Source organism: Ricinus communis, chromosome 8 (genome assembly GCF_019578655.1).
Source record: "Ricinus communis isolate WT05 ecotype wild-type chromosome 8, ASM1957865v1, whole genome shotgun sequence".
In the NCBI taxonomy this organism is placed as follows: Eukaryota; Viridiplantae; Streptophyta; class Magnoliopsida; order Malpighiales; family Euphorbiaceae; genus Ricinus; species Ricinus communis.
In genome coordinates, this window is record NC_063263.1 from 2,778,319 (window position 1) to 2,794,212 (window position 15,894).

The following is a 15,894-nucleotide window of genomic DNA, read 5'->3' on the forward strand; positions in this document are numbered from 1 at the left end:
TTTATATAATTTTAAATTGTATAAATAATTAAAAATATATATTAATTCATTGACAATCTAATTAATAGGAGAATGTATATAATTAATTAATTATTTAAAATAATATTAATTAATTATTTAAAAATTAAAAAATACACTTATAATGGTAATGGTACCCTAGTAAAACTATGTACCATAGGTTTATGGTACTATATAAACCTAACAATATTGATATTACTTTAATTTTAATAATTTATTAATATAATTAAATATTAAATTAGTCAATTTTATATAATACTTAATTATTGAATGATTAAATAAATTATTTTTATTTCTTAAATTTTTTATCTATTTTTAGAATTTAATTAGTGGTATTTAATAACTTAAAAATTCAACTATAAAATTTTAATTCGTATAAATAATTAAAAATTATATACAAATTCATTTACTATCTATATTAATATAAAAATATATAAAATAAATAAATTATTTAAAATAATATTAATTAATAGTGTATAATTAAAAAATAATCTTATAATGATAGGTGCTATAATAGTACTCTAGTTAAATTCTTTTTTTTAAATATTTAATTTATAATTACCCCTCTTTCTTTAATTAAGGAAATTTGCTTCTCTACTATTACAAGTATGTTTTTTAATTTTTAGACAATTAATCAGTATTATTTTAAATAATTAATTAATTATATATATTATTTTATTAATTTTAAATTGTCACTAAACTGAAATATAACTTTTATTATTTAAACTAGTTAAAAGTTTATAGATATATTTTATAGCTATAAAGTACCACCGATTAAATTTTAAAAATAGATAAAATTTTAATAAATAAAATAATATATTTAATTAATCAATAACTAAATACTATATATAACTGATTAATCTAGTATTTAATTATTTTTATAAATTATAAAATTAAGATGAAATTAATTTATAGATCTATACTGTAAAAGACCTATGATATATTAAAATAACTATTAAATATGAATTAGAATGGATTTTACTAAAGTATCTAAAGTAGCATTATGGTATCCTACCATTGTAAGTCTATTTTTAATTATAAATTATAAATTAATGTTACTTTAAATAATTTATTTATTTTATATATTTTTCTCTTGATATAAATTGTTAATAAATATATACATATGATTTTTAATTATTTATACGAATTAAAATTTTATATTTACTAAGTACTGTTAATTAAATTTTAAAAATAAATAAGAAATTTAATAAATAAAATATATGATTGATTAATTTAACATTTAATTATATTAATATATTTTTAAAATTATGGTATGGTCCACCCATCTTTTTACGTGCCATCAACATTCAAATGTCTACTGTGATAATCTATTTTTAGAAAATTATGTATTTACTTTCCAATAACTGATATAATCTTAACTAACAAGCAGTATGAGAAAATAAACGAGTGACAAGCCTATTGGTCAAAAAGTAGTAATGAAGTGACTAAGATTAAGAAATCAACCATAGCCATTCGATTCAATGACTTCAGCGATCATTGTGAAAGGAATCTTCCTTCCCCGATAAACCAATATGAAACGACCACGTGTCCAGATGACATGATATTACTCAAACATGTTCCACGTATTAATACCGGGCCATACATGAATATGGCGTATAACGTAGTATCGGCTGTACTGCACACACGTAATACACATACTTTTATAATTGCTTATTCTCGACACAATGTCAGACCTGTTTGGGCCCTACAGATTCCTGACTTTACCTGGTCCCCATCGCACGAGATCCTATCCCTCCCATCATCTTAGAATGAAAAGGCTAATCAAGCAATTAATGACATGCTGCACTGAAAACGATTAGAAAAAAAAAATCTAACTGATTTAAGACTTTAGGTTTCCTAATCAACGCTTTGGAAAACGAGCTCAGCGCACATAAACTGAGAAACACCGTTTCGGATCTCTCCCTCCCGCCAAAGATCAAAGAAAAACACACATAACAAACGGCGTTAACCCTTTCCCTCCACCACCAAAAAAGTAAAATAAAACAAAATAAAACAAAAATAGGTGTTCAATTCAATTCAATCGAGCCGAAATATTTGGTAATTTGAGTTTATCTCATTTGTTAATTTCTATCTTTTTACTTTACGAATTTAAATAGATTCAATTGGATTCAAATGAGGTTAATAATCATAACGCAAACTTTACCAAAAATAAAGAACATAACAAATTGTTTATTTTGTAACAGATTTAAATAAATATTTTTATAACATAGAAATAAGAATTTATAAATTTAACATTAAATATTAGATTTATAATTACATATTATTTATGAATCTATAAATTAAGTTTTCTTAATTTTAAATTTGATATATTTATTAATAAATAAACTTTATCAAATAGTTTTTATTAAATCAAATTGCGATGGATTTACTTATAATTTCTTTTATGAACTTCGTATATTAAATATTTAATAATTCAACTTATCACTTAAAATCAAATTTTTTATAACTTATTAATTTTAAGTTGGTTCGATAACATATTACATGAATCAAATTAAAAATTTTAATTAAACTAAAATTATTTAAAATGATAAGCAAAAACATTTAATTTAAATTTTTACTAAACAAACAACTATTATATTTTTTAAATTTTTTATTAAATATAATATATTCTTAAATTTCATAATAATAAATAAAAAATATTAAACTTTTAAAATTTTATAATCGCTTACAATTGGCTTTAATTTTTAAATTTCATAATAAAAATTCTTAAATTGCATAGAGATAAATCATCCAAAATATTGATATCTTCAATTCAATATACTTATATAAATAAAAGCTTATTTTATTAATTTTTACAGTATTCATCTAAAATTTATCCCTTGGCCAAAATATTTATTAGAAATATTGTGATAGCCCGGCCTAAAGAAGCAGTTCTATGAGGGCGGGAAGTGGAAGTCGGAACAAAGATAGGATGCATGGACAAAAAGTGGCTTCTGGTAGACTTCTAGGATGACAACACTCTAAGGTATGTGAGTACATGAATGAATCAAATTGTACATTGAAATGGAGCGGGCAATAATTGATAGCACATATATAAAGAGTTGTAACTAATCACATGAGTTGCCTTTTGGCTGTTTGACTGTAGAGTTATATAAACTCCAAAGTTAAACGTGCTTGGTTGGGAAAAATTTCATGATGGATGACCTTCTAGAAAGTTCTCAAATCCACCAAAGAGACGAAACCGTGAGGCCAATAGAGGTCAAAGAGGACGATATCTCATGTGATTTAGTTCTGGATCATTACAAATAATATTAGAGAATGATCCTTTTAGTAGATGTGCGGTTTGAGGACGAACCAGGCAGAAGCTGGCGGGCATGTGACTGACTGATCTAAAGAAGCGGTTTGATGAGGGCAGGAAGTGGACATCGGGGCAATAATAAGATTCCTGGATAAGGAGGCTTCTGGCAGGCTTCTAGGACGGCAACACTTTAAGATATGTGGGTACATGAATGAATCAAATTGCACATCGAAATATGACGAGTAATGGTTGATAGCATATATGTAAAGAGTTGGAACTAATCATATGAGGTGACTTTTAATTGTTTGGCTGTAAAGTTGTAGTGCTTGGTTTGGAGAAATTCCAGGATGGATGATCTCCTGATAAATTCTGGAATTTTCTATGGGAATAAAACTATGAATTTTCCATGGAAACAAAACTGTGAGGCCAACAGATAATATCTCATGTGATCTAGTTTTCGGATCGTTACAAATACTATCTCTTATGTTTCTTTTCCAAATATATCCAATAAATTTTAACAAAATTCAGTAATGATAGTTATTAAATAGATTAATTAGATTTAATATTTAAAATTTCAGTAATTAATATAAAAATAAGTATAAAAGATTATAAATACTATCTCATATCTTTTTTCTAGATATATCCAGTAAAATTTTAACAAATTTCAGTAATAATAGTTATCAAATAGATTTAATATTTAAAATTCCAGTAATTAATATAAAGATAAGTATAAAAAGTTACAAATACTATCTCTTATATTTTTTTTCTAAATATATCTTAACAAATTTCAGTAATGATAATTATCAAATAGATTAATTAGATTTAATATTTTAAAAAATTCTAGTAATTAATATAAAAATAAGTATAAAAAGGTATTATGTAGTTTCACTGTTTATAACTTTTAGTGTGTTAATCTTTCAGAAAAAAGAGATATGTAGTTACAAATCGTAACAAAAAGTATCTCATCATTAAAAAGTTCCAGTTTTTAAAATTCGACCATATTCACTCTGATTAGCTATTATTATTATGTTGCTCGTATTTGATAACGCGAGTTTGGAGCTTAATAACTTATAATTCTATTATTTAACTATTAAATTATAGTTTAAGAAGTCATTACTCTGATAATATCGATTTAACGGTTAAACATTGATTTTTTGAGTTGTTAAACTTTAAACTCATATTTTCAAACACGAAAAAGATGATAATAGTGACTCATTAGAATGAAGATAGATAAATTCTCACTAATTGATACTTTTCAATGAAAATATTTTTTTTAATAACAAATTTTAACCATATACCTCCTTTTGAAACCACATAATAAAAATTGTCAAATGATGGAATGGTATGATATTTTTTTTTATATATCCTTTAGTATATCCTTTGTTTAAAATTCAATGCTTAATCTTTCAGTGTTTAATTTTCGGTTTTACCAAACACTATCTAAACAATTTTTAGTTACAAGCAAATTTTACATCGACAAATAAAAACATCTCCAATAGTATTTTTTATTTTAAAAAGTATAATTTATATAATAAAAATATTTTAAGAAATATTCAAATTTAAAGAATAAAATATTTTATTTAAGTTTAATGAACTCTTTATATTTTATTTTTAATTTCATAAGCATTAATATTTTTAATTTTAATTTTATTTTTATCAAAAAAAAAAGAATGATGATAAATATCAATTAAATTAAATGCATAAAAATTTATATTATATTTATTAAATATGAAGTAGAAAATGAAATTTGAGTCTCCAATAGATGAGCCAAATTGACTCTCTATTTTATATTTAAAATATAAAAAATATATTGTAGTGTCATTTTATAACAATGATGCTTTAAAATTAAAAATTTGATATATATAGAAAATGCATTGAAAATACTATAATCTAACTCTATTTATTGATACGATATATGTATTAGTTGATTAGTAAGTGATTTTAATAATAATCTAAAAATTAAATCTAATAAGAAATTATATATATATTTATTGATATATGATATATATATTAGTTGATTAGTAAGTGATTTTAATAATAATCTAATAAGTTACATCTAATAAAAAATTTTATATCAATATAATTAATTTTATCATGTGGTTCCTAACAATTTTGCCATTTACAAATTACATCAGGAAAGAAGGAAATAATTGGAAATGGAAAAGAAAAAGAAAAATATAAAGAAAGAAAGGTGGTGACGTGGTAAACGGGTAACAAAAGCAGATAAAGAGAAGGAAAATGCGAGCAAGTCGGGCCCACAAATAAAGAAGCTGTCGAAAACTAACCTAAGAAAGACGACAAGTACCTTACAGTAAACGGCCGTTTATTCTCCCTTCTCTGTTACCCTTTCTCTGTTTTATTTTCATCTTGCAGTACTACTGTGTTTCCTCAGTTAGCAGTGTGTGTTGTGTGTAGAGCGAGAAAAAGAACACAGCAGAGAGAGAGAAAGAGGGAGACCACAAAAAAGCACCCATTAAATTATGTACATACATACCCAAGAAAGAGAAAGAGTACAATGTGAGTAAACATACAGAGATAGAGAGAGAGAAAGAGAGAGGCGTGCTTTTATCCACACTACCTTTTTTCCCCCTTCAACAACAATCATCACTTGCACTTCTCATTTGAGCACCACAAATTTTTAAGTGATAATGTGGGTCTGATTTAGGGGGTTTTGGGAGTGAAGAAATAATAGTTGGATCTTGATGAAAAGTAGCGGTAGGAGGAGGATGGGAAGTGTGTCATCGGATGATGGGGGTGATGAGCAGAGCGAGAGATGTGGAAGCTACAGTTTGAGTGCAGATGTAAGCGAGTCGGAGAGTAGTACTAGCAGTAGTTTCTGGTGTCGGCGAGGGTTTGACGGTGAAGGTGCTTCTACCTCCATCACTTCCTCTCCTCCTTTACCCTCTTCTGCTAAATTCTGTTTTCAAACGCCGCTTTTGCTTCCTAAAGATTTATTGCTCTGGGACATCAAGCCTGAGAAACGGGACACTGATTTATCTGGTACTCGAAGAATTCTTATTTGGCCTTTTGAGTTTATTATGGATAATGACTTGTTTGGTTCCGTAGTAGCAAATTTTTACACCATTTTTCTTTATGATTCCAATTTTTAGTCTTCTTTTATGGATTTAAGTACCAGGGAGTCATAAATGTCTACTGCAATTTGTAGATCTCATTATGTGTCTTTTAAGGTTTATTCTGTATTTTATGATTTTAATTTTTTTTCTTCTTTTTGATACGTGCATAAATTAATGTAGAAGTGGAAATGATGAAAGAGAGATTTGCTAAGCTACTTCTAGGAGAGGACATGTCTGGAGGTGGTAAAGGAGTCTGTACTGCTCTTGCAATCTCCAATGCCATCACTAATCTCTCTGGTTTGTTTGTTTCTTCTTTATGTTTTTCCTTTTATTGTCTACTTTTATTGTTCATGTACTTTGTTATTAATCTTGTTGGTTATTTCAGCTACTGTATTTGGTGAACTATGGAGGTTAGAGCCATTAGCTCCACAAAAGAAGTCCATGTGGCGGAGAGAAATGGAATGGTTATTATGTGTCAGTGATTCAATTGTTGAGCTTGTTCCTTCCGTTCAACAATTCCCTGGTGGAGGTACTTACGAGATCATGGCAGCTCAACCACGCTCCGATTTATATGTCAATCTACCTGCCTTGAAGAAGCTTGATGCCATGTTGATTAGCATGCTTGATGGGTTTTGTGAGACCGAGTTTTGGTATGTTGATAGGGGGATAATTCTGGCTGATGGTGCCGATAATGATGTCTATCCTTCTGGGTTTTCTACTGGGAGGCCTTCCATTAGGCAGGAAGAGAAATGGTGGTTGCCTTGCCCTAAACTCCCCTCAAATGGGTTATCTGAGGATGCAAGAAAGAGACTGCAGCAGTGCAGGGACTGTACAAACCAGATATTGAAGGCAGCTATGGCAATTAACAGTAGTGTGCTTGCTGAGATGGAGATACCTACTGCATACTTGGAAACTTTGCCTAAGGTAAGTATGTCTGGTCCTCCTTTATCAAGTGTTTGTATGGCTAGTATGTTGTGTTGTGGTGCTTTACTTCAATAATTGTTTATGTAATTAGTTTGTTATTAGTGTTCTACCTAGTTCTGTTTGTTAATAATCTCATCTTCCTATGGTGAAATTGGAATTTGAGAGGTTTGTATCTATGTCAAGTAACCTAATTTTCTTCATTTCATTTGGTTATTGGGCTTTCAGTGCCGAACTTGAAATGCTGTAACATTAAATTTCATTTAGCCTGTGATTATAGCCAAGAAAACATTAATGTTTTTCTATGCCTTTCAATATCCACAAACTATTGTCTTAATTTGGCAAAAACTACATGTTATAAATCTGCTTGAGGATGGCAGAAGGAAAACTTAGGCTCTCAATGCCAAACATGTAACAGAAGGCATAATGAAATGAGGATAGATAAGAAAACGGATACAAGAGAAAAGACTCATCTGCTGCAACATGACAGAACAAGTGATGCAATGTTTGATGTTGCATCACAAAGTCAGAAGGCAAGCAAATGTATGGTAATCATGAAAATTATGGAATAAGAAGCTATAAAAGGACTTGAAATGAAATTTTACTGTTTGATAGATAAAATTTTTGTAGTCATATGACATGAAATCTGATAAATGTAAATGTGGTCTATGGATTCTAGATCAAGCTAAATGTATTGCTGGTTGTTTGGAATAAGAGGCCTAATAGAGCCCTTTTGCACAAAATCTTACCAAAGTTTATCCTTCTCTTAATGTTTTGTAAACAACAGTAGTGTAAACTTCTTGAAGCAAAAGTGTCACTTTTTTTGGTTGACAGCATCAGTATTACCCTCTAATGGCTTACCTTTACATCAGTAAGACTTTGGGTGCTCATCTTTTAAAATACAGTTAATTAAAAGACACCAGCATCATTTATAGATCTGTAAAATAATGGATGGTAAAAGTGAAATAACTGAACGACGTTATGTAAGAGTTGCACATAATAGAAATTGGCATGCTTTGTTAATACATGTTATCTATCACATGTCCTCTTTTGTTGATTTTACAGAAAATATCTTGTAGTTTCTCTTTATTATTAATTTCTCCCCCATTTTCCTTCTAATCTATGTGTAAACCTTTTTGTTGTGCAATCTCTATCAGTGTGGAAAAGCTTGCCTTGGAGATATCATCTACCGCTACATAACAGCTGAGCAGTTCTCACCAGAATGTCTTCTTGATTGCCTAGACCTCTCAACGGAGCATCACACACTGGAAATAGCTAACAGAATTGAGGCGGCACTGCATGTCTGGAAGCAGAAAGATCAGAGAAAGCACACAAGTCACACGAAAGCTAGGCACACATCATGGGGAGGCAAGGTCAAAGGCCTTGTTGCTGACACCAAAAGAAAGAATACTTTTCTGGCCCAACGAGCTGAGACCCTCTTACAGAGCCTAAGGCTCCGTTTCCCTGGCCTTCCTCAGACAGCATTGGATATGCACAAGATTCAATACAACAAGGTATTTGCTCCAAACCTCAAATCATATCAGAAAAGTAATTACTTACTAGTTGCCTACTAATAACATCATATAATCACATGTAGGGCATGGTGATATTAGTTTCTAGGGACAGATTCAGTAAACAGTAACACAATCTGGGAAAGTATCTATAACAAATAGCACGAGAGGCCAATTCAGTTGTTTTCATTCATTTCATAAAAATATCGGTAGAGCATGTAGGTAGAAGCACACAACATTTTGATTATTATATGCAGATAATATATTGTTGCACACCATATTTCTGTCTTCGCGAGCAATGATGTCATTAGTTGTGCAGTCAGGCAGTTTTTTTTAATTATTATTGAAAGAATAAAGAGGAGAGGATCAAAAACTTTGTTTTCTTACAGGATGTTGGGCAGTCAATTCTTGAAAGCTATTCAAGAGTAATGGAGAGCTTGGCCTTCAACATTATGGCAAGGATAGATGATGTTATTTATGTAGATGATGCCACAAACCGATGTGCTGCAGCAGAATCAATGTCCCTATTCAATAGAAGTGGTCTGGGTGGCCATCCTATCCAGAAGCGAATGTCGCCTAGCCCCTTCTCCATACAACAGAGCCCCTTTACCTCGCCATTTGCAACTCCAACTTTCTGTTCTTCGACACCAGTGGCTGGAAGCCCAGGAAGGGCACCATCCTCCATAAAGATGAACAACATTAAGGAAGCAACTGATCAGAAGTTTGAGAAACCATGCCCAGCTGACTTTGAGAAGGTTTGGTCATACACTGGCAACCTAAGTTCAAGAAGAGTTTCGGGAGATGCTCCTGAGCGAGATTAACTGTTGTGGAATTCACACTCTCAAGTGAAGACTGAGTCCCATAGATATGATTAGGAGCCTTGTGGCTTTCAGGGTCCAAGAGTTGGTATCTAACCTCTGTATATTCGTTAGCTATAGAAAGATCATGTTCTAAAGTTTTGATCATACCTCTTTTGTCCCCAGTCCCAGTTGTAATAGCTGAAAAATTATCCAAGCTGTTAAAAAAGAAAATTATTATGGTAAAATTGCTAAAAGATTATTTAATTCTGATTTAAAATATTATACTCTTCCACTTCCATAGTTGAAAGCAAAAGATTTACCAGAGCAGATAATTCTTAAAGAACAATAGCCATAAGACTTCAATTGGGTTGCAGGTGCAAAACTTGCTTGGACTCTATCTCCAGATCTACTAACCGTTACGGTGGATAACAGAGTCCAGCTTCTGCAATGTTATATTTTTTTAGGTCATCTCCAGATTAACCATCCAAGTTGTCAAGGATGCCCACACACTACTGTTAGTTCAACAAAAGAACAAGTAGCTTCTTTTGATAAGCCAGTGTATACTTGCCCAATCCAACATATCTGAATCATCTGACGGCTGTTGAGTTGCAAAAGTGGCAATTACCACCACCCAGTTATCGTTAACATTCAGTCATTTTATAGCGTTAACCCTGGTCCTTGTCTGATACCCGTTTGGCCTCTTCTGCTGTCTAATTCAGTTGCGTTTCAAGGGGAAAAAGAAAAGCCACCACCACAACGTATCAAGAATTGTAAAAAAAATAAACATTGGTAGTATACTGCTCATGAAGAGGGTCTGTACAAATCCATAATCAGTATGCAAAAACTTAACAGCAGAAACTAACTAGAGACAAATTTAAATCAGACCAAACAAGATTCTGGAAAAAAAAAAAAGCAATCTCAATAAGGAAATTAACATGATTACTGACATTAGCAATCACTTTGAGCTCAGCCTAAATCAATAAATGGAACACTGAAGACTCCAGCAAGCACTGCCTTCACCATGATGTTCTGATTGCCCTCAGTGATCATGCAAGTTTATCAGGTAGCTTCAAGGTGATGGCACTTTATTTCCTTGCTACAATGAAGACAGTAGATGACAGCACTTCATTTCATTCTCAACTGTGTCATAAGATGAAAATCTCAAGTTTGTCTCAACTTTCAGGTATTCACAAAGAAACTGATCGAACTCATAAAATACTGAAGGAAACTTCTGTTTTTACTCTTTGATTAAGATGCTGGGTATTCTATCTAGAACTGAGATTTTAACTTTCTTCTATAAACAAAGATAAGCCCACCATAATTACAAGATGGAGTGTTAGTATTCAAATACCAGGTTATGTTGACAATAGTTAAACATCATCTTACAAAGGGAGATCTTCAAGTTAGTTTTGAGTTTGCACCTGTCACATTCACAAAATCAGCAATTAGAATGCCATTGTGGGTAGAATACAAGACATTATATTTATGAACACAACATGAACATAATCACTATGATATTGTTACATATACAAGGAAATGTAGATGTGATAATGTGCAAGCATAATCAAGGACAACAATTGGGGGCTCTGCAGCTTCTTCTAAGCACATACCATTTCAAAGCCAAAAACATCTAGTGGAATTCAAACCAAAATTGAAACTATTAACCAATTTTAAGAAAAAGCGGACCCACGCGAATCGCGTTTTCGATCTTGTATATATGCAACTTGAATTCGGGACAGCTATTCGGAATCTTAGTGAAAGACTGGATTTGTTATCTAGGAGAGTAAGCAAGCTACCTTGCTTGCATTCTATATTAAGAGAAGTTTAGCCTATTCTACAATGTCATGGAGTTATGACAGTAATGACCCAAGAACATTTTCACTCATCAGCCAACTACTGAAGCATTTGAAGCCTGTATTTTGCCCAAAGAAAATTCTACCTTTCCATGGAAGATCTAAGAACTGCACAAGGAAAAGATGTAGCAGAGCACATATGTAATACCCCGTTCCCTCTAGAAAGAGACTATTAATATGTGTACAAGGGTCTTAACTGAACTACTTGTAACAAAAAGAGGTTGAATTTTGAGCCACGCGTAAAGGCTCCCCACTGTGCCGAATTATTAGGCTAGTGATCCACATGGGATTGGCTCTTGACAAAGTATGGACATGGAAACTCGTGTACTCTCAAAAAGTAGAGAATTTCACAATTAGCTTTGACAACTCTCCACGCATATATGTTATTTTTTTACTGATAACAAAAAACAAAAGTAAAGAATTTGCATGAAAAGGTGAATGAATCTTCTCTTGGACTCTAGCTACCAAAGAATCACTTGTATGTAACTGTACTATTTAAAGCACTAAACCAAGCACATAACCTACTCAAGATAGCAAAAGGCTAGTATTGCTTATCAGAAAATAATTATGAAGATTATCTGTACTTTTAACCACACAGTGGTAGTCAGTTGAGTCTGCAAGAAGTTTAACTAAAAGAACTCAAATGTACATGCCAGGATATAAATTGCAAACGCATTTCCAAAATGCCTACCAGAACTGAAGGAGAAAAGGCAAGTATAGAGGGAAAAAAGGGTGAAACTTCCTAACAAAGGACAAAGGAGAAGACTTACTTCTAATGATGTTGAAGTAACCAGTGTGGAGGTGGCCAGAACATCTTGGCATATTCAGGATAGTTCCCTAAAGGTCCTATACAACCAGTCTCCAAATCAAACACACCTATATCTCTTCCTGCCAATACTCCATCATCTCCCCCATTCGCCCTCAGATTCTCATCCCGTGAATAGAAGAAATTATCCACAAAAAATATGCAATTTCCTTTACACCCAGACAGATCAGAAACTGATGCCGAAAATGTAGAATCATCACCCAAAAACAACACACGATCACCCAAACTTTTCACTTCAATCCAGGTCTGCGCTTCTTTATCCAACTTAAACACCTTAAATCTCACTGTCCTCTCGCTCATATACTGAGCAAGATGCTCCAAAAATTCCTCACCAAAACTCAAACCCCCTTCGGCAGTATCAATACTCAAATACATATCAACTAACAATAAATCACCCAAGGACTCGACCAAATACTTCTTATCACCACCAAAAACAGGATTTGCAATCAAACCCAATTCAGTATTCAATCTAACAATCACAGTCCTGCCTGTATTATCAACAGCATAAAAGTTCCCTTTGTAAACAATCACATCATCATAAGGAGAAGGCATATCTTGTATAATTGTCCATCTTCTATCACCACTTTTAAACATGGCTAATTTCCCTGAAACATGAATAGTAAGCAGCACAAAATCGTTCTCATTTTCATAATTTAACCAAATCATTACCACTTTCTCCATGTACAGATTACCAGCGTCACTGAAAGAAGGTGAACTAGATTTATAATTAACATGATGAAGAACATATTCTTGACCCAATTCAAAGACCCGAAAGTTAAATAAATCAAAAACGCGTGGAAAGTCATTGGGTAAAGAATTTAACCTATACCTTGATAAAGGATTTAAGAGGTGTTTTCTTTCTGGGATACCTTCTTCTATTTTGACTAACCACCCATCTGGGTCGGTTTGGTTATGGGAATTGGGTACTCCAATTAGGAATATAGTTCGTCTGGTGAGATAGAATCCGAAGGAGGTACATGAGATTCCATCGTTTGGGAGTATACGGAAAGTGCCTGATAAACGCCGGCGTTTTGGGGATACAGAAGATCGCCATGAACTGCAAACGGAGCGGAACCTAAGGATATCAATGGAGGTGTCAAAGCATTTGGAGATTTGTTCTAAGAGGTCTTTCGGGAGATTGGTCCATTCTGCCATTTTTTCCAGGTGTGAGTGACTTCCCCAGGAAAGCGTACGAAAATAAAAAGGAGCTGCGGGAAGAAGGCAAATAAAGTTATGGACGGGGCCACGGGTTCTATATGAGTTTGTGATTTCGGCTCGCTGTATTTGGGCTGCGATACAATTAGTGCGTCTATATATGACAGTCCATTCCAATTGGACCTTAACTCATATAAATGCGAAAATGCAGTAAAAAATATGATTGATCACTTTGCAAGTTTGAATGTTCAATTATCATTATCTTACATTTTGGAGAATGGTAGTCTGGTAGCTAGCAGGCATATCAAAAGTCGTATGAATTTTGATTAGTAACAGTTAAGTGATTGGATTAAGGTAACAAGTGTGGAGTGTTTGCATGCAAAAGCAAATCAAATTCATTAGGCCTAATTACCTAAAAACTTCCTAACTTTTAAGGTTTTAACAATTTTAACCAATGTTTACAACTTTTTCTCAAAAAATACTAATTTTTTTTTCTAAAATATAATCTAGCAACTTTCTGGAGTGGTTTTTGCTGACCGGATAATTAGATTAAAAAAAAAAGAAAAAAAAATTATAACACTTGCTGACTCATCCTATTACTTAAACACACAGTTTTGAGATTAGAAATATACTTACCCACCTTCTTCAATTTTTAACTTCTATTTCTAGGCTTAAAAATTATCCCCTTTTGATCCAATGTATCAATAACAAGCCAAGCATACGCCATTTAATCCAGCAATGAACACCACCGTGGCATACTTTGCAGCCAATGCTTCCAGGAATTCATCAACTCCTGGTAACTTCAACATATGAAAATTCATTAATTTCCCGTCAATATTTGGCCTCACAATAAAATCAAACACATGTGGAGATGGGTCAGCCTTGGAATACACTAAAGTACCATCAAAATCAAGAAAAACAGTTATTTTATTTGGAGAAATCAAAGGCCATAACTTTTCATTAAAGAAGAGAACTCTACAAATGCTAACATTTTCCATATCATGTTCTTACTCTCTCTTTCAATCTTTAACTTCATTTTTCAAAATCTTATAGCCTTTGTAGCAGCTATTAGGCGTGCTGATGAATTGGAGAATATCATAGCGAGACTGCGCTTGCAAGAATAGATAGTTTTGTTAATGGAAGCAAAGATGGCATTACAGGAAGCACCAATACAATGGAGATTTCTTCTTTTGACGACGGTGTTGTTTTCTTGAGAGCTTTTGACACCATTTTCTCTTTAACTGTACACATAAAGAGAAAGAGAAAAACGTGGACAGAAATGAGATTCTGAAAATTAGAAAAAGATATATAAATATATTCATATTCTCAAAACGATGAGTTTAAATAATAGGATGAGTCAGCAAATCTCCTTTTTTTTTTTTTTCACTTAATTGTTTAGTCAGCAAAAATCACTATGAGAGATTGCCGAATTGTATTTAAAAAAAAAAAAAACACTTTAGTGCGTTCTAAGAAAATTGTTAAAACCTTAAAAGTTAGGAAATTTTTAGATAATTAATCCTATTTATTAATACTAATAACTTTGTAAGGAAAGATGATGAATCAGCTCTATTCAAAGTTATTATCAATAAGGGAGCATGAAAATCATTATACTGTCTTTTTTTAATAAAAGTTTATCTAAAGATGATTTTGATTTGAATATCTCTAATTGTTGCATAAGTGATTTTATCATCTATGATCAATACTGAATCCTAAAAATTCATTCTTCATACATATATAATATTTCAAGACAAATTTACACTACATACATCATTTAAAAAAAAAAATTGCAATAATATCTCTGTATTTTATTATTTTTCTCTATTTTCTTATGCTTTTTAGGAAAGAGTCAAATTTTTCTCTTTATTACATTTCTTACTTTTTTCTCTTTATTTTTTTATGCTTTTTGAGAATGAGCCAAATTTCAAGCTCCTCAATCTTCTTCACCTGTTTGTTCCTGTATGTAGCACTTAGATTGGGGCTTTTTAGGGTCGAGCAACTGATTTTCGATGCCAAACTGGCGAAAATATGTCGATAACCACCTGAAATATTGAAGTTAGTGACGATGAAATCTTTTTCTTTTTATTTCGTCGTTTGTTGGCCAATTTTAATGAGACTAGAAATGGCAGGAGGCTGGCTATGTCGAGAAGGTCACCTGGCTCGGGTTTAGAGTCGAATGGTGGCCGAACATTGAGGAAACAGAGGGAGAAAGAGAGGTCGGGAGAGAGTGTGTGTGAAGGACCTGAGTGAATATTTTGTAATAGTTGGAATTACTTTTAAGCCCTTAAAAAACAAACACTGCTATTGTAATCCAAATTCTTAATATAATTTATAAATTAAGGGGCAAAATTGGTATTTCTCATAGTCCTAATTTAGAATAGAAAAAATTTAAACTCTTAATTAACAACACTTAAATTCTTAAAATAATTTTATTAATTTAACACGATGTACAAAACATTTATTATTAATTAGGTTCAAGC

General features: G+C 31.7%; 2 protein-coding genes and 1 pseudogene across 4 annotated transcripts; 1 reads left to right on the forward strand and 2 right to left on the reverse strand.

Annotated features, from left to right (window-relative positions):
- The first annotated feature begins 5,624 nt into the window (after positions 1–5,624).
- LOC8265951 (rop guanine nucleotide exchange factor 1) lies at positions 5,625–9,847 on the forward strand. Its single transcript, XM_002528381.4, has 5 exons — positions 5,625–6,277; positions 6,532–6,648; positions 6,737–7,275; positions 8,430–8,786; positions 9,173–9,847. Exons 1-5 carry the CDS (start codon positions 5,980–5,982, stop codon positions 9,602–9,604), a joined length of 1,743 nt encoding a protein of 580 aa, XP_002528427.1. The 5' UTR covers positions 5,625–5,979; the 3' UTR covers positions 9,605–9,847.
- Positions 9,848–10,351: 504 nt separating this feature from the next.
- Positions 10,352–13,535, reverse strand: LOC8265952 (F-box protein SKIP23). Of its 3 annotated transcripts, none has more exons than XM_048377741.1 (3): positions 12,207–13,535; positions 10,970–11,004; positions 10,352–10,723 (listed from the first exon to the last, which is right to left on the reverse strand). In XM_048377741.1, exon 1 carries the CDS (start codon positions 13,415–13,417, stop codon positions 12,209–12,211), a length of 1,209 nt encoding a protein of 402 aa, XP_048233698.1. In that variant the 5' UTR covers positions 13,418–13,535; the 3' UTR covers positions 10,352–10,723; positions 10,970–11,004; positions 12,207–12,208. The 3 variants fall into 3 exon arrangements, 2 of the variants coding, with proteins under 2 accessions (XP_048233698.1, XP_048233699.1); XM_048377742.1 differs by having other exon boundaries at positions 10,352–11,004; positions 12,207–12,962; positions 13,092–13,533; XR_007216943.1 differs by having other exon boundaries at positions 10,655–10,723; positions 10,935–11,004; positions 12,207–13,534.
- A 113-nt stretch (positions 13,536–13,648) lies between these two features.
- Positions 13,649–14,808, reverse strand: LOC107261998 (annotated as a pseudogene).
- Between the last annotated feature and the right edge of the window lie 1,086 nt (positions 14,809–15,894).

What these genes read in the sequence shown, in the direction of transcription:
- LOC8265951 (XM_002528381.4), top strand. Translation starts at nt 5,980, where the DNA reads ATGAAAAGTAGCGGTAGGAGGAGGATGGGAAGTGTGTCATCGGATGAT. An exon ending in TGCCATCACTAATCTCTCTG is followed by an intron (nt 6,649 to 6,736) that starts GTTTGTTTGTTT and finishes TGGTTATTTCAG; the next exon opens with CTACTGTATTTGGTGAACTA. An exon ending in ACTTGGAAACTTTGCCTAAG is followed by an intron (nt 7,276 to 8,429) that starts GTAAGTATGTCT and finishes AATCTCTATCAG; the next exon opens with TGTGGAAAAGCTTGCCTTGG.
- LOC8265952 (XM_048377741.1), bottom strand. Translation starts at nt 13,417, where the DNA reads ATGGCAGAATGGACCAATCTCCCGAAAGACCTCTTAGAACAAATCTCC.